Source organism: Schistocerca cancellata, chromosome 2, assembly GCF_023864275.1.
Source record: "Schistocerca cancellata isolate TAMUIC-IGC-003103 chromosome 2, iqSchCanc2.1, whole genome shotgun sequence".
In the NCBI taxonomy this organism is placed as follows: domain Eukaryota; kingdom Metazoa; phylum Arthropoda; class Insecta; order Orthoptera; family Acrididae; genus Schistocerca; species Schistocerca cancellata.
In genome coordinates this window covers 545520085-545546159 of record NC_064627.1, presented here as the reverse complement: position 1 = coordinate 545546159, position 26075 = coordinate 545520085, and the positions used below count along the sequence as shown (strand labels likewise).

The 26075-nt window shown below is 38.1% G+C and overlaps 1 protein-coding gene across 1 annotated transcript in view; it reads right to left on the bottom strand.

Annotated features, from left to right (window-relative positions):
* LOC126162120 (unconventional myosin-XV) overlaps window positions 1-26075 on the bottom strand; it is a 504442-nt gene that overhangs the window by 17786 nt on the left and 460581 nt on the right. Inside the window, exons 48-54 of the mRNA XM_049918408.1 lie at window positions 17425-17551; window positions 16512-16685; window positions 12180-12393; window positions 10029-10210; window positions 7545-7706; window positions 5028-5183; window positions 199-403 (exon numbers count right to left, since the gene is read on the bottom strand). Coding sequence (XP_049774365.1) covers window positions 199-403; window positions 5028-5183; window positions 7545-7706; window positions 10029-10210; window positions 12180-12393; window positions 16512-16685; window positions 17425-17551 — 1220 coding nt within the window. The remainder of the gene's footprint in view (window positions 1-198; window positions 404-5027; window positions 5184-7544; window positions 7707-10028; window positions 10211-12179; window positions 12394-16511; window positions 16686-17424; window positions 17552-26075) is intronic.

Here is a 26075-nt window from a genome sequence, read left to right as displayed (position 1 = left end):
TTCTTACATCCTATCTTCCTACATTTTTGTGTGCATCATGTCAATCCATTTTGGCTTTAAAACCATGTAAACCTACACACACTGCCCTCTTGACATACATATGTAGAAGAATAATGCAAGTTTTGCAGAATGGGTTGTCACTTGTAACACTAAGTTAAACACACAGAATATATAAGACATAAATGAAGCAGGACTTACCTAATACTTGTGCTTTGGCCTGTATTGTAGACAGTCCTTGGACATCATGCCAGTTGCTCTGCACCATGTTTACCCATTGAGCTGGTTTCACATCACGCACCGATAAGGCCGGCTTTGGTAACAAGAATTTCGTTTCTTTCATTGTTGGCAGATGTGTCATGTCAGCAGCACGATGCAGTAATGCAGCCATCTTAGCAATGTCATACTGAGGGCAAACGAAAATCACTCATTTTTACTTACGCCTTTTACGGAAAAACACATCTTCTTCTGGTAATGTACCCATTGTTTCTCTGATCTAAATAATTCACACTAAACATAATACTTTGTGTAGTTATCTACTTGCTTATTAGCCAGAATAAAGTCTTAAATATTACTTCAGTGATGAATATGACGGCTACAAAATATACCCAAAGTGATTTTATTCAAAAGGATAGCCAGAAGTTCTGTACACTATCTTCTATAGCCATGGGTAATCTAGAGAGTAGTAAGGTATTGTAAAACAATATAACAATGAAAGATTGAAGATAAAAAAAATTGAAATCAACACTTTTTAAAAAAATTCTTCGTCAAGATGTAGATCGGAAACAGGAATAAGAATGGGAACTTGTAAATGAAATGATGTCCCAAACCCAACATAAAGATAATAAAGATGCACATGGACACAGGAGACAGTAGGAAGTAACACTAGGTCAATATCAAAGAATCAGACGCATAGTTCTCTTAAAAATCAACTGTTTGGTGTTTATAAGTCGAAGATGAGGGTGAACGTTGCAAAAAATAAAAAACAGATCACTTAAGAGATGGTGGATACTAAGGTTCCAGTATCTGTTGGAAAATCAGTTTCCTTCTTAAGTTTGTTACTCTTTGTGTTGGTATGGTGGAGCCAGATGACTTTATAAGTATCAACATAAATTCTCAGAAATACAATATTAATTGTTAGAGTTAATTACTATATACGTTACAATACAGACATTCATATTTGTGAACAAAGGTTTAGTACACAACATATTTATTTAGAAAGGTTAATACATAACAGATACAGCTTAGAATACACATATTTCTTTATAAGAAAACATATTATTTTTCTTTTAAATGGACCTCCAGTGAGTGTTCTTATGGATTCTTGCAATTTGTAGTATTACATTGAGCCAGTGATATGTGGTCTGAGGTCTGTTACTTTTACTTCTGTCTGTAATAACTGTGCCTGTTTCTTGTGTTGTGTTTATGTACATAATAACATTTGGGTGTGTCAATCTGATGGTTTACAAAAAATGTGATAATGAAAGGTTGAGAAGTTTGGGAAGGTAGTTATGCTTACACCATAGCAATTCACTTCTAATCCACAATAATTTTGTGTGAAAGGAGATCATTTTTTTTGTTTTGTTTTGGATTGGATCTTTTTCGTGGAGTTTAGCAACAATACCTTAAGGGGTGGGAATTTAAGGAGATGGGACCTGGATAAACTGAAAGAACCAGAGGTTGTACAGAGTTTCAGGGAGAGCATAAGGGAACAATTGACAGGAATGGGGGAAAGAAATACAGTAGAAGAAGAATGGGTAGCTTTGAGGGATGAAGTACTGAAGGCAGCAGAGGATCAAGTAGGTAAAAAGACGAGGGCTAGTAGAAATCCTTGGGTAACAGAAGAAATATTAAATTTAATTGATGAAAGGAGAAAATATAAAAATGCAGTAAATGAAGCATGCAAAAAGGAATACAAACATCTCAAAAATGAGATTGACAGGAAGTGCAAAATGGCTAAGCAGGGATGGCTAGAGGACAAATGTAAGGATGTAGAGGCGTATCTCACTAGGGGTAAGATAGATACTGCCTACAGGAAAATTAAAGAGACCTTTGGAGATAAGATAACCACTTGTATGAACATCAAGAGCTCAGACGGAAACCCAGTTCTAAGCAAAGAAGGGAAAGCAGAAAGGTGGAAGGAGTATATAGAGGGTCTATACAAGGGCGATGCACTTGAGGACAATATTATGGAAATGGAAGAGGATGTAGATGAAGATGAAATGGGAGATACGGTACTGCGTGAAGAGTTTGACAGAGCACTGAAAGACCTGAGTCGAAACAAGGCCCCCGGAGTAGACAACATTCCATTGGAACTACTGACGGCCTTGGGAGAGCCAGTCCTGACAAAACTCTACCATCTGGTGAGCAAGATGTATGAAACAGGCGAAATACCCTCAGACTTCAAGAAGAATATAATAATTCCAATCCCAAAGAAAGCAGGTGTTGACAGATGTAAAAATTATTGAACAATCAGTTTAATAAGCCACAGCTGCAAAATACTAACACGAATTCTTTACAGACGAATGGAAAAACTAGTAGAAACCGATCTCGGGGAAGATCAGTTTGGATTCCGTAGAAATACTGGAACACGTGAAGCAATACTGACCTTACGACTTATCTTAGAAGAAAGATTAAGGAAAGGCAAACCTACGTTTCTAGCATTTGTAGACTTAGAGAAAGCTTTTGACAATGTTGACTGGAATATTCTCTTTCAAATTCTAAAGGTGGCAGGGGTAAAATACAGGGAGCGAAAGGCTATTTATAATTTGTACAGAAACCAGATGGCAGTTAAAAGAGTCGAGGGACATGAAAGGGAAGCAGTGGTTGGGAAGGGAGTAAGACAGGGTTGTAGCCTCTCCCCGATGTTATTCAATCTGTATATTGAGCAAGCAGTAAGGGAAACAAAAGAAAAATTCGGAGTAGGTATTAAAATCCAAGGAGAAGAAATAAAAACGTTGAGGTTCGCCGATGACATTGTAATTCTGTTAGAGACAGCAAAGGACTTGGAAGAGCAGTTGAACGGAATGGATGGTGTCTTGAAGGGAGGATATAAGATGAACATCAACAAAAGCAAAACGAGGATAATGGAATGTAGTCGAATTAAGTCGGGTGATGTTGAGGGTATTAGATTAGGAAATGAGACACTTAAAGTAGTAAAGGAGTTTTGCTATCTGGGGAGCAAAATAACTGATGATGGTCGAAGTAGAGAGGATATAAAATGTAGACTAGCAATGGCAAGGAAAGCGTTTCTGTAGAAGAGAAATTTGTTAACATTGAGTATAGATTTAAGTGTCAGGAAGTCATTTCTGAAAGTATTTGTATGGAGTGTAGCCATGTATGGAAGTGAAACATGGATGGTAAATAGTTTGGACAAGAAGAGAATAGAAGCTTTTGAAATGTGGTGCTACAGAAGAATGCTGAAGATTAGATGGGTAGATCACATAACTAATGAGGAAGTATTGAATAGGATTGGGGAGAAGAGAAGTTTGTGGCACAACTTGACCAGAAGAAGGGATCGGTTGGTAGGACATGTTCTGAGGCATCAAGGGATCACCAATTTAGTACTGGAGGGCAGCGTGGAGGGTAAAAATCGTAGGGGGAGACCAAGAGATGAATACACTAAGCAGATTCAGAAGGATGTAGGTTGCAGTAGGTACTGGGAGATGAAGAAGCTTGCACAGGATAGAGTAGCATGGAGAGCTGCATCAAACCAGTCTCAGGACTGAAGACCACAACAACAACAACAACAACAACCTTAAGGCAGTGTTTTTCAACCTTTCTGAATATGTGACCCCTTACCAAGTAAAAACCCCCAGAACCAAAATAAAAGTATGTCAACAATTTCAAAGGCAGTGTATTTAATTTTCTTTCTACTGATGATATACTGATCGAGAAATCAAGTGCAATATGAAAAGAGGTCGCAATGCTCTGTGGGCAGAGATATAATTATATTCTTTGCGATGGTAGAAGCATGGGGGTGAGAAGGGGTCAGCGGGGGCATGTCGCGCATTTCTGGTCACTGCAAGTGTTTGCAAATTTGAACTCTTCAACAGGTTTAAATTAAATTCGTATTCATTATTATAAATAAGTACCAGATCTGAACTTGAGCAAATTTGCGTGCTTTCGCAAAACCTTGCCACCCACATGTGATATTTATGTCATAGCAAATGATCGTCATAAACATACATTACCAGCCATGCTGCAATGCCGCTGATACATTAAGAGTGAGAATCAACACCACAACAGATCAATTTCCCACAAAACACATGGACTTAAATCATTTAAATCAGAAGTTATGCCAAAATCAACAGATTTCAAATTCCCTTTCAGCTATCATGTTAATACATAAAATATACTTCTTTTACTTTTTATTTTATATTTCACGTATCAACTATGAACAGCAAATTATTAAAAATACTCTGTAATTTGACATTTGGTTCTCAGTATATTGATATTTTCTAATCTTTCCCTGTATTTTGTGCACTGTTTAAAATGGGGTTTTAAACAAAGTTATCCTTGCCTTCATATGAATACAATGATATCTTTTCTTTCTCATATTTCATCATTTAATCTGGGTGAAAGCAATTTTTAAAACTTGCACTAATATTTTTCAGCTGGCATATCCATCAGCTAGTTGCAGTTGTTCCTACTTCGTTGGCTGATAAGTGAATAGATGCTTCAAATATTTTTCATATTTACTATGTTTCATTCATGACAAACTTCTTTCCTCACATCTGAGTGTTTCGAGCAAAAACTCCTCAGAAGACCATGACAGGGTTCAAAATCCAATTTTTTCTTACTTTTAGTTGCCAACAATGAAAAAGATGAGTTGGACAGTGGGTAAAAGAGGTCAGAGCATGTGACAGATACTCGTCTGTGAAAACAAAAATATGTAATTTGGAAAATATTGAAACCCACGATCGATAGTGCGCTCACTGTAATTTCCAAATATGTCTACATAGAGATCCTTTCTCTGTCCCCTCTGAATTACATACACTTACATTACCAGTAGAATTAAAATTACTCACAATGACATCTTGCTCCAATTGCTCTCCTGGCATCACCAACAAAAGTCCTTCTAGATAATCTGGTGCTATTTGGTTGAAAACTACTTCTATATAAAGATGGGAGTCAAGCCGTAGAGGGAAATGCCACACAGACCGGCAAAATATTAAGTAAAAAACCTGGAAGAATCACAAAAAATGGAAACATTATTAAAATGCCTAAGCTTATTTTCAACAATATCATGATTAGCCAATTAGGAAAAAAAAAAAAAGAAAAAAACAGGCACTGAATGCATTTTTATGCATTTCTATGAAAATATCTACAAGAACAAAAACTGACAAAATAAAATCGGGTGATATGGATAATACGCATGAACACTTTCTGTTTTAAAAAGTCTTCTGGGTGTGTTTGACCATACGGCATTGAAATATTTTACATTTTTACTACCGTTTCAAATAGCTTATACTCATAAATAATGCAGTCAGATGAAAATTTCTTTAAGTTTCGCCACTACTTCTACTTTCACTGCACCTTTAGCGAGGTACGTTCAGGTGCCATGGGCGGCTGTCTGATGTCCCACAGGATTTTGCTGCAGATGCCTGTAATCTTAACATGCTGCCTCTGCTGGATGTTAGCTGTAGTATCAATCACTCACGCCAGGGTAGCTGATGCCTTGTCCATCACCCAACTGAGTGGCCATGCAGCAAAGGCGAATACTGGCATCTGCTTCTCGGTGTTGGCTTCCCCTTCCTTCTGCTACATGACTGGGGCTGTGGCGGAGGCAGGCTCCTCTTCTGTACCAACACATAGGTCATGCACAAGTGCTGCATGCAGTTGCCGCAGCTGATGGCAGGGTTCCTCCATTTCAGCAGACAGGGCAGCCCTGAAAGGAGCCCTCTCTTCCCCCATGATGGCTCTGAAGCCCAGAGTGGCCTCCTCAGTAGTGGCAGATAGGGTGGAGTGCATGTCAGTGACTTGCAGCACCTGCCTCCCCTCTGTTGGCAGCCAGTCCCTCACCACCACTGCTACTGGTGGAATATTCCACAGTCAACAGCAGCTGCTGTCATCTCCTCATGTACTGGTTGTGTTGTCTTGGGTGCCAGAATCTTTCAGCACCTTCTCCATTGAGGGCGTTTCTTATTGGTCATGATCTTGTCTGTTGCCCGGCTTTGGCCACACAAAGAGCACACGTCAGTGCCTCTCCTTTTCTTCTGTCACAAGCACAGCTGTCATATCTGCCTGAACACTTTATGTATTTCAGGGCAATGCCACTTGTACAGCGACGAGAAACATCAGAGGCTTCCTCCTGTTGGTCTGGTTATGCCATTTGACTGCTATATCCCTGTAATCAGCTGCCTTCTTTGGCTGCCACCTCACTGCCTATCCAAGGCAGCACATGGAGGAGCACCTTGATCATCTTCCAGAACTGCTTTATTGGTGTCTTCTTCTTCTTGTGCACCTCTAAAATGTAGGCGACCACACCGGTCATGTGCCCTGTAGTCAGCCATGCTCTCTGCCAGAATCTATGTCAACGGACTCAAGACCAAGATCAAGATTGCAGCAGCTCAACATCTTGTCATACAGCTTGTTCCACCTATGCCTCTGCATTGGTTGAAGAGAGGAGGGACTAGTGTATGACTGTTGCCTTTCTTCTTGGAGTGATCAGCAAGTTCACACAGCAGCATTGCTGATAGCCCTTTCACTGAGTTGGCTTTCTGTCCTCATCTCCCTTTACCCATGCTGCAGCGTGAAATGATGACAAATTTTGCTTATGTCGTAAAAGTGAAGACAATGAAAATTGTGCTTATTTCACAGTCACCAGCAACACAAGCAAATCTTCTCAGCTCTCTTCAGTCTCAACAGGGAAGTGCACAATGGCAACGATGGCTTGCTTTGATTGCTCAAGCTCAACTGTTCTCTACCCCTCTCGTGCTGTCCATGTGCCGTACATCAATTAGCTGTGGTTGTGTACTGCTCATTTTTGTTTGTAATCCTTGAAAGGTTCAACCAGGTATGTATCTCCTAGCTTGTGTACTTCATGTGTATTTTTAAGTAAAATATTCTATTTTAAGCCTTCTTATCTGAATCTAATTGTTACTGTTGTTTTTTTACCAAACAGTTTCTACCATCAGCCTAACAAAGGAATGTCTGTGGGTTTACCAAGAGAACTGCGAATAACATTTATAATTTGTTTTCATCTAAGAAAAATGAAATGGCAATTGAAGTACCAATTTCACTATGAAAGCAGTCCACACAACATTGCTTAGGATATTTGCATGTTTTAGTTAATATGAACATAAAAATAAAGTTGTTTTGATATTTCTATACAAAAAAAAATCAGCAGGAAACAGTACTTTCAAAATAATATATGACAGCAACATTCGAAGGTAGCACAGTGAAAGCCAAAGAAATAATTGTCTCTACCATCATTAAAATAAGTCAAGGAGGAAAATAAATTAAAAATGAGGATTACTTTCATTAACAGTATAATATTTCATGACATCTGTAGGAAGAAGCTGAATATATGTCTCTGAAAATACCTGCTGGTTTTTGTGGAGTTCTGTGGTCACATCAAGCACATATTCTTCACGTGCCAGTGGCATTGTAAATGTATCCCCTTCCACTATACAGTACAATGAGAACTCATCCATTTCTGCTGGAGACTGTACATTTATCATAGCACACATCTCCTCGATCACATCCTGAAAATAAAATATTGGTAGCATTAATAATAACTGTTGAAACTACAACATGTGAATGCTTTCATTATGTCTGAATACCACACCCATGAATGTACAAATAATCACACGGTTAACATTTGCCATGTTGATCCCTCTGTTAGCATGTATGAGAGATTATTCACTTTCTTACACATTGTTGGCCAGTCTGTATTGTCACAGCCAAGACTACTTCAAGAAGACTGGATGAAAACTGATAACTTAAGTAAAAAATGATAAAATGTGTCTGATTAATTATTAAAACTATATTATAAGAAAAAACTAATTCTGAAAATTATTAAATTTATGAAACAACAGACAGGATGGTTATTATCTGCCCTGAGGTGGCATTGCTTCCCATACAGCCAACAGATAAACACAGTTGCTTTATGTTTCCACTGGCTGTTACATGTCACGAAGTTTAGTACTGGCCAGACTGTCTGGTGCCAGTAATTATTTTAATTTCACTTTCTGCGGTTTTCAGAAATGGATACAGTGTGATTCTCACAATGCAATATACCATAAATCAAACAACAATGATATAAAAAAAGAAAACAAAATACAGACATATTATACTCATGAGCACTGGAATTAGAGACATCTATATTTTTGTCCTGATGATAGCAGCAACACAACATTGCATGGATTCAATAAGACCCCGAAGCACTGGAGAGCCATCTTCAACATTCAGTACTCAACCACTGCTCACAATTCATGTAGATTGGTCACAGCTGGATCTAATTCCAAGATCAGACAGTTGGTTTCTGTATTGTTCGCTGGTGAAAGACAATGTCACACACATCAGAGGTGCCATTCTCACCACATTTAAATATCTTCTACATGAGACTACATCCACCACATGCCTAAAAGTTACTCTCTTGGCAAATGGGATGCATAGACTCACATGGGTTTTGACACAGTAATACTTTGCCAATGCATATACCAAAACATAAAATGACTTTTTCCAGGCTTCAAACATCCTTCACTGGTGTTCCACAGTCCATGCTCATCTCTGTGCTCTCTGACATTCAGTAAGTAGAGGTACATTTGTGTGGTGTAGCACTTATCTACTCCACAGCAAGGTGGTAATTCTCAGTGATATGGTTGTTTTCTAGCCCTACATTGGTATATGATTTGCTTCAATATGATGCATCAGCAAGGTGGTAGTTCTGAACGGTATGGTTGTTTTCTAGCTCTACATTGGTATATGATTTTTCGTACCATCAGCAATTTTTACCAGGTCAGGCCTACTCATAATGCTGCCTTGAAACAATGGCACACAGAGAGTCCAGTACCTGCAGGTACGAGTGTCTCATGTGCCAGGCATGCACAAACTGATCATGATTGCAAGTGCCAATATCATCTGTGTTAACAAGCCCGCCAGATCAGTTTCATGCTGACATCCAGTATAAGAGATCTGACAAGATCCTTGTCACACAACATCCCAAACTACTCCATTTATTGTCATAACTTGTGTACTCTTTCTCCAATGAAGCATTTACTTCTAGTTCAACGATATAACAATACGCTATATTGCTACTCACCATAAAGATTACATGTTGATTAGCAGACAGGCACACCAAAAAGACATACACATTAGCTTTTGGGCAAATCATTTGCCTTCTCTGGCAACTTGTACTGGAACACCATTGCGATACGAGCCGCTGGAGATGACGGTCATGGGTGCATGATGTGTGCTTGCTTCTGTGCATGAATGTGTGTGTGTATTTCCATTTTCTGATGAAGGCTTAAGTCAAAATATAATATGTAAGTGCCTTTTTATTGTGTCTGCCTGCTACTTAACATGTCATCTTTACTGTGAGTAGCAATCTATCTTTTCCTTACATGTTGATATTTCAACCTGGAGTTTCGATTGTTTGATTGTACTTCTAAATCAGTTACTTATGACTATATATTTGCTGCACTTGTTTTCACAACTAACTGACTGTTTAAAAAATTGCAAAAAAAGGACACACTAAAAGTGCTATACAGGAAGAGCAATGTTATCTAAGATCTGGAGGTTGAGTGGAGTTATCGGCTGTACATTTTCCGAAAGAACTATTTCAATATTAAAATGAAGTTTTGCTGGGCAATTACATGAAAACTAAACCAGAATAGTTAGATGGACAGTTGAACACTGCTTCCTTAATCAATAGGGACCTCACCTCCACTCTCTCTCTCTCTCTCTCTCTCTCTCTCTCTCTCTCTCTCACACACACACACACACACACACACACACACACACACACACACACACAGTTCTTTAATAAGCATTCCTCAGATGATGGTACAAAAACAGTGACATACTTGAACAACTGTAGTGCACTTGGTGTTTACAACTCGTTCTGTGCCTCCAGGCAAGCGGTATATCTGTCGTTTTGAGTTGCGTCCTGCACTGATAGCAGTAATTTCCTCTACACTTGGAACATTTTTTCGACCACCATATTTAAAAGTCTTACGTAGGTTATGCAGGCACACAGTTGCAGTACCTGTAACATTACAACCATTGCAATTAAAAGAAATCGTCATGTGTGGTAAAGGCATTAGTTTTATTATTAGCTACTTTATTTTTCATATACATTTAAGCAATAAAAAGTACATGATTTGACACATTCATGATTCCTTTTATATAGGCCATTCTTGTCCTCTGCATTTCATTTCCTGTTTTAACTGAAGGATTGCGAAATACAATGTAAGTGATGTTATCATAATTTCTGTTTTTGAGCTGTTTTTATACAAATAAAGACTAGGGAATTATTAATCAATATTGAATGGTTCAATGCACACATATCGATTCTGAAGAGTAGGCATTCTGACAATATCATAGCAAACTCAAAATTTCAAAATTCTAGCCCCCCTATTTTTGTCTTCTTTTAAAACCTGATACAAGCTTATCAGTTGTTTCTCACATCTTTTCCTATTAGTCTTGATGAGGACTAACAGCAAATTTTGTGGACTGAGAAAAAAAGCAGTGTCATGTGTGTGGCAGGAGAGTGAAAAAAGATGTAGATATCTACTCCTTTCTATTTCAGCCCTGCAGTAAACTATTTTTGGTTCCAGAGGTTCACTATATGTACGTGCTACAATATAGTGAAATTATCAGTCAGAGTTAACAGGCTAGCTTTTTATTGTTATTTAATTTCAGCTGCTAAACTCTTCAAAAATATTAAAATATGAAGTTGTTTAGCATTTCCACCTGTTTTTGATACCTGAACAGCACTATGGAAGTTCTTTTTACTAAAATCATGCGTACTGCAGATCAGCTGAAGTGCCATTTGGGAGGAGAATCACAATTATTCCACTCTCATGTTCCCTTGTCCTTTAATTGACAACAAGAAACCTTCCCCTTGGTATGTGACTATAAATGCATGATGCTGTTGTAGTGTCATTTCTACTGCAGACACTGGCCAAACAGTATCATACTGAAATACTGATTACTAACGAGACAACTATCAGTAACATGGTTATGTGGCAACACTGTCCTTCATTCATTCAACTGCCATCAGCACAGCTTTTGTTCATGATGAAAATGGAGCTGTGGCTGCTACTTTGGAACAATACTGAGGGACTGCAGATAAGGGCAGCTGGGTGCTGAAGAAAATATACAATTTGACTGAAGGCTTCCCATTTCTTGTAGCTGAGGTCTGAGGTGAGAAGTCAGAGAAAAATGCCAAAAGTGGATGGGATATCTTGTTTACTTGCTTCCCTGCAGGAGAAAGGAATAGAAGAAGGGAGTGAATAGTTCCACATTAAAAATGTCTTACCATTTGAACTGCAAAAAAGTTAACAACATAGCTTATTAATCAAAAACATTATTATCTCACGAAAAATTACTACTGCACAATGGAAATTTACTATGCAGATCAATCATGTAGCAGGAGATAACTTATTACACTTTGATCCACATTTACAATAAATTACAGGCACTACTGTATATTGTCAATATGAAGAAGAGGAATTGCATATCTTATGAGGAAGAGACTAGTCACTAAAACATTATGTACAGGAATGAAATCATTAATACAGCCACAAACCCAAAAATATATCTTTTATCAATCAAACAGGCAATATATCTGATCCATGTGAATCACATGACTACTTGTTATGTGCTCAGCATATCTTCAGAAATCTTAGTTATGTCTTACTTTGTATTCTCATTAACAAAAACGGCACCAAGCTGCGCAATATGAATCTACATTGTTTCAGTACCATCAGTGAGTAAAATATAAAGCTTCTCATTAGAGCCACATGTCACAATAAATTTGATTCATCTCCAGTACATAGAAAATTTTTCACCCTTTACTAACCTTGCACAGTCGTATACTATTTGACAATGACCTCTCAACATGTACAGCCTTCATTTTCGATGTGTACCATAGTCACAGAACACAATGCAGAAATATCACTCCAAAAACATCACAAAGTATTCATTAGCAGGATTAAAAGTATAATACTTACCATGGTAAGCTCTTCTCTTATCATAAGCAGCTGTTTCAAGATATTTAAATAGATAAGGTCGAAGTACATCCGAACACACAAAATATGCAGCCACTATACTGAAAAGCCTCCAGCCACGTTGGCAAGAGTCTGGCCTTGTTGACTTGTTGTTGGTGGTCTGCTTCATGAGTTGACAATAGACCTCATCACGTAACTGCTCATGTTTGTGACAATGCTGGAAAAAATTGAAAACATTTATTGTTTGTCTTAATTATTCTGGTTACCAGTCTTTAGGAAACAGAGAGGCACCAGGATTATGTGAAACAGATGATTACACCTGTCTGTTTCACAACTGTCATAAGTGGCTCAGTCATGTAATTAAATGCAAACTTTTATTCTGCCAACAATTAAACAAAATATTCACTACCTGACAGATTAAAAGTAAGTGCTGGACCAAGGTTTGACTCTGGACTCTATGAGTTCTAGCTCCAGTCTGCCATACAGTTGTGATCTACGAGGATATTTCACTATTGCATGGAATTTGCTGCAGAGTGAGTGATTCTTTCCAAAAATATTACATACAAATATCTTCAACAAGATCTTCTTCTTTGTGTTGATGGACTCGATTATTAACATAAAGCAGAAACATGATTGTACAAATAATATCAACACACAATGCACATGCCTCTTTTGTTACTCTATTAGTGACTTGTAAACTCAGCTGTAAGATGACTGGTAGTATGTCATTGTAAGTACACAAACTAAAATAACATCCATCTCGAAATCAAAACAAAACTACCTCTTCATGTGTATGGTTATTCTACAACAATGAAGAACACTGACAGTGTGTGAAGCTTCCTGGCACATTAAAACTGTGTGCCGGACTGAGGCTTGAACTCAAGGACCTTTGCCTTTCATGGGCAAGTGCTCTACCAACTGAGTTACCCAAGCACAACTCACAACCCATCCTCGCAATTTTACTTCCACCAGTACCTCATCTCCTACCCTCCAAACTTCACAGAAGTTCTCCTGTGAGTTTGAGTCTCAGTCCAGCACACAGTTTTAATCTGCCAGGAAGTTTCAAATCAGTGCACATTCCGCCGTAGAGTGAAAATTTCATACTGACAGTGTGTGTTTACAAATGAAATAAATAGAAATTGTTATGCTCACATACAGCATACAGCAGATTACATGGACGTAGTGATCATCCACTGCATGTATAAAAAGCACTGAGACTGACACTATGGTAATTAATTGCTGAACATTATTTTATTTTCAATTTGTCCTCCAACAAATGGTAACATGCTGTTACAGCCTTTAACATGAGTCTTAGAGTTATAGAAGAATGATTTTTTTTCATTAATTGTACAGTTTGCTATAATTATGTTTAGTTTGTGAAGCAATATCCTCTCAGAAAAAAATCTCGTAGTAATCTGTTCTACATCACACTGTTTTTGCTCTATCTATGGCTAGGACCAGCATAATAGCAATAAATGGTTAAAATTAAATAACATAATCAACACTAAATAACATAATGGTTAAAACAACAAAATGCTAGGGGAACTAGGCTTACTGTTTATTGCAGGACTGCAAAATCAATTTTGACATTAAATCTGATGTTCCAAGCAAAGCTAATTAACAAGTGAACAAAGACACTGACTCAATCAATTTATTTTCTGTAGATTGGAGTGTAGTAGGCTACTCATAAAGTATAATTTATATAGCACTAGCTTATGAGAACAGGAGCAAATCCATGTACGGATTAGTGACGAGTGGTACACAAACCAGGCTCGACGTGGTTTTTAGTTGAATGCGTGGCTAATTCCCCAGTTCCACTTAACACCATAACATACACAGTTCATTATAAGATCATACAGAACTTGTGACATCAATAACTTTCATCACCTTATGTTATGTAGTGTTAGGAAGAGTACAAGACTCACGAATCAAGCACCATATCCATAATGATGAAAGACTTACCAAACAAGGACTCTAGACATCAGTATATTATAAATAATTACAAAAAATATGAAGTTTGAATATGATTATTAAGACCTGTCCATGAATCTGCAGTCAATACTTGCAAAGATTTAAAGCTTTTAGCAACCAGTGGAAAAATGTGCCTATCAGAACACAAAAAAGGCAAATATGCACCTATTTAAAAGATCTTGACTGAAAAGTGGGGTACCAGTTACCTCATTCTACCTTCCTCAACATCTTTAAAAATGTTCCCAAAAATTTTGGCATGCAAACAGATTCACACTCTTTTTAATGTGCAAGCCACCTCCAACTACCACAAGCTCTCCAATTTTGTTAAGTCCATCCACACCCACTTGCCCATTCTCACTCACTCACTCAGCCCAACTGATTGTTATTATCTCTGTGTTTCTCTGTCACCATCTCCTGTCTCACAGCTGCAGTCTCCTTTGTTCTGTCCTGCTACTATGGTCTTCTCCTACTGTCACAGTCTACTTCTCAGTCTTTTTTGCTGCTACCATCTCATTCATTCCTTCCCACAGCTGCTGTCTCTTCTCATTGATCTCTCTCTTCCTCAATGTCATTGTCATACACTCTTGTCTCTTTTCATCACTGGTTCTCACCCACTTCCACATTCTCCTTCTCTGTACTGGCATTGTCTCCTTCACTCTGTCACGGTCACTGTCATTGTCAATTATCTTCCACTGCCACAGTGTCCCTGTCTTTCTTTCATACTGCAATGTCTTCTTCATTCTTTCTATAACATAACCACAGTCTACTGTCTTCCAGTATTTATCACTTTCCCATCTCTTTCCCACTGCCACTGTCTCCTCCTCTCTTAGCTTAAAAAAGCAGGAATACGTTCACATGTCAAAATTTTTGGGAAATTTTTAAAGATGCTGAGGAAGGTAGAATGAGGCAATGGTACCTCATTTTTCAGTCAGGGTCTTTGTGCTTCCATAGGAGCATTTTTCTGCTGGTTTCAATCTTCTTGCTGCCACAGCAGGCGATGTCTCTCATATGAAAATAACTTTATGGTTCGGTAGAATTTTGATGTTTACTTATGTGAAACTGAAATAACATAAAACTAATTTTACACTTCACTCTGGGTTTTATGTACACAAAAATTTTGTGCTTACCAGAACCCTTCTGATGATAACGGTGTCACTTTACAGCATACTTTTCTGTCCTACGTCACTTTATTATCTACATTTTTTTGCCTCACACCAGATTTTACTTGCATATTTTCGTATACCAGCAGAGTAACACTGAACATCCGTATCTTGAAAATGGATAAAGATTCAGAGAAATTGTCAAGGTTGTTTGAGATCGGGATCTTACAAATATATTGTAAAAGTTTCAGTCATTTGTTGTGGTTAGCCATCTTGGAATCTGCAGCTCGGTTCAAGTATCCAAAAACCATGTTTTTGGGGTGTTTCTTGATAATGGATAAAGATTTTTGAAAAGATGATAATGGCACTTCTAGATAAATGCCTAAAGAATACATCATTAAAATCTGAGCAATTTGTTGTGGTTAATTATTTACATACCCACTGCTGATGACAAAAAAATGGTGAAAACACTTTTTTTTCCAGGACCACCTCCACAAGCCCTGTAAGGTGCCCTGTAGACCACTTTTAATGCAAAAATAGCCAACCAGTTTGCTCATTTGCCTAATATGGAGGAAGTGTGTGATATTCAAATTTTGAGTCTGTACTGTAGGATCGTTGTAGTAAGATGATTCTTTTGTTGGGTATACAAACGGTCCCTAGCCCAAGGGATTGCCCTGCCTTCCTACCAACAACAGAATCCAAGGTATGAGCCCTAGAAAAATTCCATTTTTATGCACAGCATCTTGGAAAATATTGGTAGCGCATGCAGTCACATAACACCTACCACTTACAGTGGCACCTTACAAAAAACAAGTCATATTATGCACAACACAGAGAACAAACATAAAACTTAAGACTCCTAATTTTTGTTTTATTTTATTTCTATGGAATTATGTCAGACAATAATTAAGAGTTCTGTGAACACACAAGAGTTTTGAATATTTTCATGCTACTTTCAGTTTACTTAATTATTTTAATTCCTTTGATCTCAAATGGAAAAAATAAGCTCATACAACACAAGAACTGATTTAATCACTTTTAGTGTGGGCACTGAAGCACAGTAGTGTGATGTTCATTTACATTCTGTTTCTTTTTAAAGTCTTGCCTAATACAAAGCTGGCTTGGCTATGTTAGTTTCAGAAAGATATGTAAGCTGTCACTTAAGTGCAATACACTAAAGTAGTAAAGGCATTCTGTATGGAGGGAGTGTCTACAAAAATGGTTTATTGTTCTAAAGACATACCACAAAGAAACAAATACTCACCATAAGTATAGTATAAACACATTTGACCTCTGTGACATCAGCTGGCATGGGGAGGTCTCCCATGTATCTCATAATTGATACAAAACATTCAATGGCTAAATCATTGAGTTCAACGGAATCCAGGCGTAATAACGATTGTTCAATTGGTGATGAACTAAATTTCACCAGATCCACCTGCAAAAAACAGATGCACTGACAATCATAAGGAAAGCAATACCAGTGTATAAATATCACATACAAACAAAAAATGACAAGAAGCTCAAATAAATTACAGTACTATATCAAGTATGAATGCAGTTTACATATAAAATGTGCTTAAATTGATTATTAATTAGCATTTCAGAACTTCTAAGACTTACATAGTTATTTTTTAGCTATCAAATGTAACAATCTGTAGTGATCTCAACGTGAAGTACACATGTTGAAATCAGATATGCAAACTCCACACTATGATATGACACATAATACCAAACACAAGTATGATACCTCTGAAGGAATGACAGCGCAACGACAAGAAATTCTCATTCAAAATTACAGTAAAAAATGAGAGAGAGAGAGACAAATGCCAAAGCACAGCTGAAATTTCAGCTTTTGGTATTTTCTAAAATTCCTTCATTCTGATAAACATTGAGCACAGAAAAAGGCTGTCATATACACAATACTATTGAACAAAATGAGAAGTCACCCCAAACCTTGAATGAGGAAACACAGAAAATAAGGACCTTAGTCTTTTTACAGAATTCTTAATGAAACATTAGGGTTTACTTGACTTGAGAGCCAAACACATTTAAACTGACACTAAATAAAAACTTAAGTTGGAATATATACTACAGCAAAATTTATTCCAGAAAAGTAATTGTGATTTAATTCTCAGAGTCTTTTAATGATATATCTAGTCATATAATTTGTTCACCTGTTCTTTCCATGTCCATTCATTCTCCTTGTTGCCTTTCTTGCTCTTGTTCTTCTTACTTTTTAAACTCTCTATCACTTTCAAGGAGCCACTGATGGATCCATCAGCTGCTTTAAGCATCTCGAACCTGAAATTTTGGGAATTAATTACAACAAGAAAAGTATTACTCAACAGTAGGCACAAGTACTAGGCGTAGCTTTTAAGAATTGCATTCTCTGCGACTTTCACAAACGTAAGAAAAACTGTGATACTGGCATACATTAGTGAATACGTGAAACTTATTTCAGTATTAATGTCCATGCTTATTTATATGTCAATCCAAGAAATAGTAGAAGGCATTTTCATGTTGATTATATCCTAGTAGGAGATAAAAGAAACACATCTTACATCCAAACATGTCTTATGTTGTCATGAGAATCCACAGTGTGCTGCCAGTATGGCTAGTAGAGAGACATACAGATACAACCCTTTTAGATATTAGCAATAATCAATCATTGTGACCAATCAGATCACAACTTTTAAAACATTACAAGAATATTATTTTTTTAATTTGTGAGAATATAAGTGGCAAACTAAAGTCAGGAGAGTCAATGCCAATGCCATACTCTGTTTCAAACATTTCATGTCTACTGGTAGAACCAGTATTAAAACGCAATGATAATTTACAATTTCTAAACTGATTTAATAATCAGACCAGATAGGATAAAATATGATACACTGCCTCGAGTATTCAGGAAATCATCACTATCATGATTTCTAAAAATATTACATTAAAGTATTTTGTCAGAAATACCACTGAGAGTTATTTTACACATAGCATTTGATACACTTCAAAGAAACTGCAATAAAAATCCACCTTGGTGGACAACTGATTGGAAGGAAATGCCTGATAGTAATGTCTTTAAACTTTATTAAGATGAGGAAAATATAAGAGGTAATTTTATGGAACATTACTATAACAACATAAGTAAAATTACCTCATATTGTGACTATTCATTTAAGAGTTACGACCAAGCAACCTGTGCCATCTTTACTATAAAAACAGAAGCACTGCACAGTTAATCTAACTAAGAACATATATCTTATGGCACTTTGTAGGTATATACCTTGGTTTTCCATAGTACATACAGGATGATGAATAATGATACATGATGAGTTACAGTGTGAGACACACAGCTTCACTTCCAAACAATTCCAAATGATCTGGAACAATCAATGTATTGTGAATGATCTCTAGACTCATTCATGTAGCTTGTATCCAAGACCAGTAAAACACAGGTAACACCTAACCAAAATCTCAAACAACAAGAAAATAGCAGCGTCCCACACAAACAAGTTGTACTCATCTGTGGGGACAGCAGGAACTCTGAAGACACGCATCATGAGCAGGTGAGCACTTTCTCCCCACCAAGTACTCTGCACACAACTGAAGATATGCTTTGCTGCACGCACTGCCATTGCTGCTCAGCATGCAACCTTGAAGTCACCTCCTATGACGGTCATGCCAACTAAGATAGTTATCTCATGTAATTAAGAACTTCCACATCCCACAATTTATAATCCATAAAACAGATGCCAATTTTAAAATGCTTTAACCAAGAAATCAGTATTTTTCAGCAGAAAATAAAGAGTATTGCACTAAATGTCCAAACTAAAGAACTTGAAACAAAATAATCAGATCAAATAACTATAACAATCATTTCTGCTGCAGGCAACTGAAGACTCCTAAAGCAATTATGCAAAACATATACAGTTAAGAAACAAAGTAAAATTCACCTGCAAAAGATGAGTACTGCTTATTCTTGTCTACAAGATATACAGTGTTCATAGTAACTGCAAAAATATAGCCACAAAGATTAACAATGAAACCATGTAGTTGATTAACCTGAATGAAGACACAAATATCAAGGCATTGTTGTGTAGCAGAGAAAGAGAGTATTTTCTGTAGTCAGTGTGAACTGTGTAGTCGCGAGAATTCACCTTTCTTGAAAGCTTCACAGCAGTGGGGTCAACAGTTAATGAAAGATATTAATGAGGCAGAAGGAACACTCAAATACAATCTAGAATTAGTGTCTATTGTCTCACACAGTTACAGTTCAGTGAACGGTCTTGAATGGTCATGGGCGTATACTGAGGGTATGTTTTGTCAAAGGCCATGTGGTTGTCATAGCTGTAGTCACCACGAGGGCACTCATAAAGTTTTAATTATTGCCTTGAAAAAATAAAGTTACACAATTTTATGTCTGTCTGCAAGTATGTGCCTGCACAGCCGGTACATGGAGAAATGTCTGCACTACAGTACTGTAGCACTCTGCAAGAGGAGCCAAAACAAAAAATCACAGCCCATTGATAAAGTGTGGTATGAACAATGGGTAATTGTAAAATTTTAATTGTCTCCTCAAAAAAATAAAGTTATGTAATTAATTTATTATTCGTTTGACTGTGGGGGTGGATGGATAATTGGGTGGGGGGGGGGGGGGGGGGTGGCAGGGGAGTTTACAAGCTTACCTCCTTACTGAGCAAAAATGGTAACAATAACCAAAGGCAACAGTGTTGCTAATGGGGCACATTTTGCATAATATTGCCTCCTGTTATAGAAATATGGTTGCCTTTTTACATCTTTTTACATTTCAGAATAGTAGTAAGATAGGAACAAGCATTGAGAAAATTTACCCCCCCCCCCCCCCCCCAACAGGGACATGTGGCTGATTGGTTCCTACTAAGAGTAATTAATATTGCCTGTTATGCCAACCAGAGCAGCACTTTTCTGGTAGATGTTTCTCATGAAGATATCCATCATTCAGATTGGCCAGTGGGATCTCCTAAGTTGAATCCTATGGAGCATGTCCAGGACCCATAGGGGAGACAAACAGCAACTTTGCAGCTGCCACAAAGAATTTTCAGACCTCTACACTAGACCCTTCCAGGAGTGTAAGCTACTATTAAAATGGCTCTTGAACCAACTCGCACATGAAACATCACTAACAAGTACAAGTGGCAGCTAGAGCTAACCAACTGACTATTAACTGATTTGTTGTGCTGAGAGTTTACAGCTTTGTTATTTTTTTTAAGTGTACCTTTGATTTCAGAATTTACAGGCTTTCCACTTTGCTGTATGCCAGTAGCTTGTGTTTAAGGCTCATCTTATTCTGTAACCCTACATACTTCACGTTCAGGAAATATTCTTTCCCTTCTTATTTATGTTTAACTTTTCATCACTAGCACTGGTGTTTTCAACAGTACTGCAATATAAGTGGCAATAAGAACATCAATTAAGCATTAGCAAAGAGAGCTCTGGCTAGTGTAAGACTTTAAAATTTTTGATTGTGTAGACACTGTAAGGTACATTTCAAACTAACAGCGTAATCCTAAGTACTGTGAAAGTCATTCCAATTCTGACTTAAGAAAGTAATATAATTATAGAAAATCTGGTCAAACTGTCCTACAAGAAAAAAATGGGAACATGAAAAAAAAATTGTGTGGTATTTGGATGCACTATGCTAAGCAGGAATACCCAACAGCTGAAGTATCATTCTGGCTGGGAAAGTAACTTTTGTGTGATGTGCCGATGCCTAGTAACACAGCTCAATGAAAGTTGGACCATACATAAAAAGAACTGCACAGTCTGGTACAGAAGGTAACTGAAGTAATGTGCAATGAGACAAAGAGATATGACTCTTTTACTGAAAGACAATAATTATACAAAAGACACCGCAATTTATGATGGTCCCCTGGATATTACGAAAGGTGGGACATCGATCTTAACAGGATGTGTGATCACCATGGACAGCAATGTGTATTCTGCAACATGCTCCAATGTTAGCCACAAGGCTGGTGAGGGAGTCCTGTGGTAGGGCATTCCATTCTACCACCAAGGCCGTTGACAACTGCTGAACGATCACTCATGAATGTGGACAAGCTGCAATACAGCTCCCCAGTGCATCCCACATCTGCTTGAAGGGATGTAGGTCAAGAAATGAGTGGGGCAGTCCATTTGCCAAGTATCTTTTTGTTCTAAGAGCTCCTCCACCTGTGCTGTTTGAATCACTTGCGCACTGTCGTCCATAAAAATAAAGTCAGTGCTGAATGCGCCTCTGAAAAGATGCGCACGAGGAAGAGTAGTGTCACAATAATGTTGACCGGTGAGTGTAATGTGTTCAGAGATTTGGTGGTCAGTACGCCCATGCAACGTTATGTCTCCCCGCACCATAACACGTGGACCAACAAAACAATCATATTTGACAATGTCCCTGGGTCCTTTGCATGCTCCCACCTCTTGTCACATGAGAGTACAGGTACACACAGAATCACTACGCAATCTGAATTTTCTCTCATCTGAGAGAAAATGGAACACAACATACTGGTTTTCAGATAGAGAGACCACCCACACACAGTTGCTGGGCCACTGGAGAGCATGAGAATGCATGCCTTGTAGTCACGTTAAATGTGGTTGCAATTGCACCTACTGTTTGGTGTGGGACTCTTCTTGCTTGTTGCACGATGTATTCATCATCTGCTGCTATAGCTGACTGTGGTCAACCACCTCCTGTCCTTCAGGCAGCGGTGCCTTTGGTTTGGATTTCTCCCCACGTACATGAAATAGTGCTGTGAGAAATACCAATCTCTTGAATTACACTTGCCACACTTTGTCCTTCTTCCAGTCTGGATGATTCTCCCCAACTGAAATCATCCAACTGTTGTCTCCAGCCATGTAATGAAGGCACCATAACTGCTCACTGATTAACACATACTTTTTTCTCATACTTTCAACTGCCTTCTGTTGCAGGGCCAGCCCCATTTGCCACTATAATCATGCTGACCTCATGCCATGCTCCCAAACTTTCATTGCCAACAACAGTTAATATTTCATTATTATATCATTATTAACGTTTTCAGAAGAATATCCAAAGGGGTGTAAGGGGGCACAGCCTACTGATAAGATGGAGTAATGTGCAGTAATTGATTTCCTGAATCTGAAGTGAAACAACAAAGCAGCAGTCCATGGTGAGTTGAAGGAAGTGTCTGGCAACAATACACATCATACAACACAGTGGACAGGTGGTGCAGATGCTTTTATTCTGACAAAACAGGTCTGAATGACAAACAGTGAAACTGCAGATCGTATCTCTGCAAAGAACCAAGAATCACAAGAGAAGCTGAGGCTTTGGTGTTCCAAGACTGGCATATCTCAATCAAAGACAGTAGTGGAAAAAGTGAAAAATCTGGCATGGATCACTTTTCAGCAACTTGCTCAATATTTTGAACATGATTGGGTGCACACCTATTGAACAAGCCTATTTATCTGAAACACCAGCATAGAAGTTTGTGGCTCTGTCACGCCAATCCAAATTACTTCCTTAGCCACTTAATGACCACTGACAATTGCTGGAGTATTTCTATGACCCCAAGACAAAGGAGTTAGGCAAGCAGTTTACATCACTGAAAGCTGGCTAAAGTCAGATATAAGCTCAGCCAAAATTTTTGCGAGGAGCCTACAGGTGTTCCAAAAAGATAGGCTAAACACGATTGGCAGTGGCGTGTTTGTTGCTGTCAGAAGTAGCTTAACTTGTCACGAAATTGAAGTAGATACTTCCTGTGAGTTAGTATGGGCAGATGTTGTTTTTGGCAATCGGAATGAAATAATAATTGGATCCTTTTACCGACATCCCAGTTCAGATGATACAGTTGCTGAAAGGTTTAAAGAAAACTTGAGTTTGATTTCAAACACGTACCCAACTCATATGATAATAGTTGGTGGTGACTTTGATTTACCCTCGACATGTTGGCGAAAATACATGTTTAATTCCGGTGGTACACATAAAATATCATCCGAAATTGTGCTAAACGCATTCTCTGAAAATTATTTCGAGCAGTTAGTTCATGGGCCCACGCAAATAGTAAATGGTTGTGAAAAACAAACACTTGACCTCTTAGCAACAAATAATCCGGAGTTAATAACGAGCATCAAAACCGATATAGGGATTTATGAACACAGGGTTGTCGTAGCAAGATTGAATATTGAACTCCCCAAATCCTCAAAAAAAATTGAGATATTTATACTAAATAAACTTACAAATGACGGAGCTGATCCTCCTTGGTACACAAAACGGGTTAGAACACTGTTGAAGACCGAGCGAGGTGGCGCAGTGGTTACCACACTGGACTCACATTCGGGAGGACAATGGTTCAATCCCGAGTCCGGCCATCCTGATTTAGGTTTTCTTTGATTTCCCTAAATCGCTCCAGGCAAATGCCGCGATGGTTCCTTTGGAAGGGCACGGCCGACTTGCTTTCCCATCGTTCCCTAATACGATGAGACCGATGACCTCGCTGTTTAGTCTCTTCCCTCCAAACAACCAATACCAAACCACTGTTGCAGCAACAATGAAACAAAGCTTGAAATTTAGCACGGAGTTCAATGCGAGATGCCTATAACAGTTTCCACAAAGAAACTTTGTCTTGAAACCTGGCAGAAAATCCAAAGAGATTCTGGTCGTATGTGAAGTATGTTAGCGGCAAGAAACAATCCATGCCTTCTCTGCACGATAACAATGGAGATACTAATGAAGACAGTGTTGCCAAAGCAGAGTTACTAAACACAGCCTTCCGAAATGCCTTCACAAAAGAAGACGAAGTAAATATTCCAGAATTCGAATCGAGAACAGCTGCCAACATGAGTAATGTAGAAGGAAATATCCTCGGAGTAGTGAAGCAACTCAAATCACTTAACAAAAGCAAGTCTTCTGGTCCAGACTGCATACCAATTAGGTTCCTTTCGGAGTATGCTGATGCACACTTAATCATATACAACCGTTTGCTCGATGAAAGATCCATACCCAAAGATTGGAAAGTTGCAGAGGCCACACCAATATTCAAGAAAGGTAGCAGGAGTAATCCACTAAATTACAGGCCCATATTGTTAACGTCGATATGCAGCAGGATTTTAGAACATATATTGTGTTTGAACATTATGAATTACATCGAAGGAAACGGTCTATTGACTCACAGTCAACATGGGTTTAGAAAACATCGTTCCTGTGAAACACAACTAGCTCTTTATTTACATGAAGTGCTGAGTGCTATTGATAAGGGATTTCAGATTGATTCCGTATTCCTGGATTTCTGGGAGGCTTTTGACACTGTACCACACAAGCGGCTCGTAGTGAAATTGCGTGCTTATAGAATATTGTCTCATTTATGTGACTGGATTTGCGATTTCATGTCAGAGAGGTCACAGTTCGTAGGAATTGACGGAAAGTCATCGAGTAAAACAGAAGCGATTTCAGGCGTTCCCCAAGGTAGTGTTATAGGCCCTTTGCTGTTCCTTATCCATATAAACGATTTCGGAGACAATTCAAGCAGCCGTTTGCGGTTGTTTGCAGATGACGCTGTCATTTATTGACTAATAAAGTCACCAGATGATCAAAACAAACTGCAAAACGATTTAGAAGAAATATTGGAATGGTGCAAAAAGTGGCAGTTGACTCTAAATAACGAAAAGTGTGAGGTCGTCCACATGAGTGCTAAAAGGAACTCATTAAACTTTGGTTACACAATAAATCAGTCTAATCTAAAAGCCATAAATTCAACTAAATACATAGGTATTACAATTGCGAACAACTTAAAGTGGATAGAACACATAGAAAATGTTGTGGGGAAGGCTAACCAAAGGCTGCGTTTTATTGGCAGGACACTTAGAAAATGTAACTAAGGAATACTGCTGTGCCGTATGGGATCCTTACAAGATAGGACTGACGGAGTACATTGAAAAAGTTCCAATTAAGGCAACATGTTTTGTATTATCATGAAACATGGGAGAGAGTATCACAGAAATGATACAGGATTTGGGCTGTAAATCATTAAAAGAAAGGTGTTTTTCATTGCGATGGAATCTTCTCACAAAATTCCAATCACCAACTTTCTACTCTGAATGCGAAAATATTTTGTTGACACCAACCTACATAGGGAGGAATGATCACCACGATAAAATAGGGGAAATCAGAGCTCGTACGGAAAGATATAGGTGTTCATTCTTTCCGCGCACTATACGAGATTGGAATAATACAGAACTGTGAAAGTGCCAGGCACTTAAATGTGATTCGCAGAGTATCCATGTAGATGTAGATGCAGATCACACCAAAAACGGTAAAGACCCAACCACCACTGGGCAAGGTGACTGTTCTATAGGATGGCCACAGTGTGTTGCTAAAAGATAATGCTCATAAGTGCAAATCATCATAGAGGCACACTATCAAAAACTCCTCATGAGGTTACAGGAGGCTGTTGAGATGAAGTATTGCAGGAAGCTACCCATCTGGTTGTTATTCCTCCACAGGTACATGCCTTTCTTTTGTCTAAAAGGTCCTTAACTCTAAAATATGCTTTGTTAATTGCATTTTGATGCAATTCACTTTACAAAACAACCATTAGCTACGAAGAATTGTACAGAATGATAATGTGTTCACTGTACTTCATCCTACTTCCATTGGGAGTTTACAATATGAATAAACTTTCACCAGTGTGTTAGAGCAAATCTTTGTCATCTGCAACAATCTAGATGCTATAAATTCATCAATAATAAGGCAAAATCTCATGTGTCACTGTTTCATACTTTCTCTGGACCAGTTGCAGTAAACTACACAACTTGACCA